At 35.8% G+C, this 2,585-nt stretch overlaps 1 protein-coding gene across 1 annotated transcript; it reads right to left on the bottom strand.

The window, feature by feature from the left end:
- On the bottom strand, nt 1-2,015 carry LOC107858563 (the record flags this gene model as incomplete). The annotated part of the gene is given in 5 exon segments (XM_047405711.1): nt 1-128; nt 202-311; nt 736-821; nt 1,580-1,704; nt 1,806-2,015. Coding segments are annotated over 5 exon segments (494 nt in total), but the record flags the coding sequence as incomplete, so codon positions are not given.
- Between the last annotated feature and the right edge of the window lie 570 nt (nt 2,016-2,585).

The following is a 2,585-nucleotide window of genomic DNA, read 5'->3' as shown; positions in this document are numbered from 1 at the left end:
CATGTAAGGGTGGTGGGTGGATTAATGTACAATAATATTAAAAATGGTACAGAAATCAAACATGTTATCTCTATTAAATGGAAAGCTTTTATTACCTCGATGAGCATAGTGATTCTTCCAGGAGCATGCTGAAATTTACACAAACATCAGTTAAGGGGATTATTCATTGAGCAGCTTCAAAACTTCATGGATTTATCATACCTCAAATAGCTTCTCCTCCCATTTTACGTCCCTCCAAGTTTTTGCTTCAAGTGAATCCCATGAACTAGGAGCTTGAATAACTTCCACATGCTGTATAAGCCTCAAGCTATCTGCAATAATAGTTTATATAAGTATTCTAACAGTAAAAATAATTCCTCTTACAGTACATAGGAACACAAATTCACGATGGCACATTAAGCACACTTCTACTCTACCCTCCACTTCTAAACTGTACAGGAATATATATTCATAATGACACATTGAGCATGCTTTTTTACTCTACCTTTCGCTTTTAAACTGATTTAACCTAATAGATTCGCACATAATAAAGCATGAAGTCAAGCTGGAGAAGAGATAGGCGAGAGGTTTAAGCATCAGGACCACAAGTTACACATGTATACAAGAAATTCAGTGTCCACTTGACAAGGTAAAGGGAAATAGCTTTGGAGCTCCCCACAGGACAAAAAGCAAGCTTTGAGTCTATAATGCCCAAGAAATGATAATTATATTTGAGCTTATGACTGAACCACTTACTTGTAATGAATGCTTCTAACCACATTTCACGCTCTGACCATGAAGGTGCAATTTCTCTAACTGGGATTTTTTCTCTTGAGCATATGCTGGACAAAACATGATCATCATCATCATTATTCAACAAAGTACAATTTTAATGGCACATCTAGTGTGATCTGGAAGAACTTTTTTATTTAAAGTAAGCAGTTCCTAGCAGACAGGTCACTAATGCGTTTTTCTTGACAGATATTACTCAAACCATACAGAAACAATATGATTTAATCCTTTCAATTCAAAAATTCCATAGTTCTCATTTCAGTCAAATTCTTCAATATTCCACAGAGACTCAATAGCTTCATATTGCATTTGTGGTTCAAATATGGGCATCATGCACAAGATAAATGTCAGACGATTCTATATAGCACTCCCTTGGGAACGTATAGGATGACTTGAAGATAGAAATTCTCAATGGCAAAGATGGACTACCAAAGGAAAATATTAACTAATGAGATATTATTAATGAAATTACTTCCTATTACCGTATAAAGAGATTTCTGTACAAGATCTGCTTGAATAAGACTCTCTACCAGTAAAGGAAATTCTTTATGGTATAGTATGTAATATGTGCATAACACATAGAATTAAGGCAACACCGAACAGAGAAACTTCTAGAATAATTCTATGTTAACCATATCAAACATTAGGCATAACCAAGTCAATAGCACAGTAACAACCCCTTCCAAGTTGACCAGCATTTATTCATTCTACATATGAACAATTTGCTGCAAAATGCGAGACAGAGTTCCAAACAGTAATAAAAAGTTCAAAAGTATCTCAAGTTGCAAAGGCCAACAAAGGAACGCACTCAAGAATTACTTGGCGTAGAACTCCTGGAAGGACACCATCTCTGACAGGGGCAGTCTGCAATTCAATTGAAACTGTAGACTCATTGTATCTTTGGCTAGCCTTGTCATAATCGCTGTTAACATCCTGCAACAAAAATTTTAGTAATTCTGTAAGATAAACATGACAGACCTTGTATAAGTTATACACCATTCACATAAAGTTAAAACAAGTTTGACATGACAGACCTTGGGGTGTGTTTGACATGGAGAAATGTTTTCCAATTTTTCCATGTTTGGTTGATCATCAATATATTTGGAAAAATATTCTCTAGGAAAACAAGTTCCTTAACAATTAGAAGAATGGCTTCTCTAATGCAAGTAGGGAAAACAAGTTCCACAAGTGACCTTCCAAGCTCTCTGTCGCCTCCCCACACCCAACAGACCCTTGACCATCCCACCCCTGCCACCCCCAAACTCCCAATCCCCACCCCATCCCAACCCCGTAGTGTTTTCCTAGATTACATACAAAAGCTCTTGGGACAAAACTTTTTTGTTTACATACCAAATACTAGAAAATAAACATGAAACTCGTTTTTTTCTAGGAAAACATTTTCCTTCATACCCAAAACACCCTTAATTGACTCCTCATACACTAGATTACATTTCCAAAATAAATTTTTTAATCTCAGTACATAATAAGTGAGCAAGATAAGCTTTTCACACGAAGTTAAGAGCATCATGCATTCACTTTGTAAAAGAGAAGCTAGAATGTTGTAATTGAAGATTCACTTTATCCTTGGCAAAATAATACTAACTGCACTATTTGGACGGTTCGGTTAGTAATTGCTGCAACTCCTGCTAGATAGAAGCTGATATGCCTTCAGCGTAGATGTTGTGTCCATTTTAAAATAAAGGTTAACACTACTTTTCCTTGAACAGTAAAAGAGCATTTATATTGACATCTAACACTAAGATGGTGTTGTATCATGTACATCCAAAAAGCAAAAGTATAGCTCCTTCCTTCTA

This window comes from Capsicum annuum, unplaced genomic scaffold (genome assembly GCF_002878395.1).
Source record: "Capsicum annuum cultivar UCD-10X-F1 unplaced genomic scaffold, UCD10Xv1.1 ctg80949, whole genome shotgun sequence".
Taxonomy (NCBI): Eukaryota; Viridiplantae; Streptophyta; class Magnoliopsida; order Solanales; family Solanaceae; genus Capsicum; species Capsicum annuum.
The sequence above is the reverse complement of the archived record's forward strand: the minus strand, read 5'-3'. Positions and strand labels throughout refer to the sequence as shown.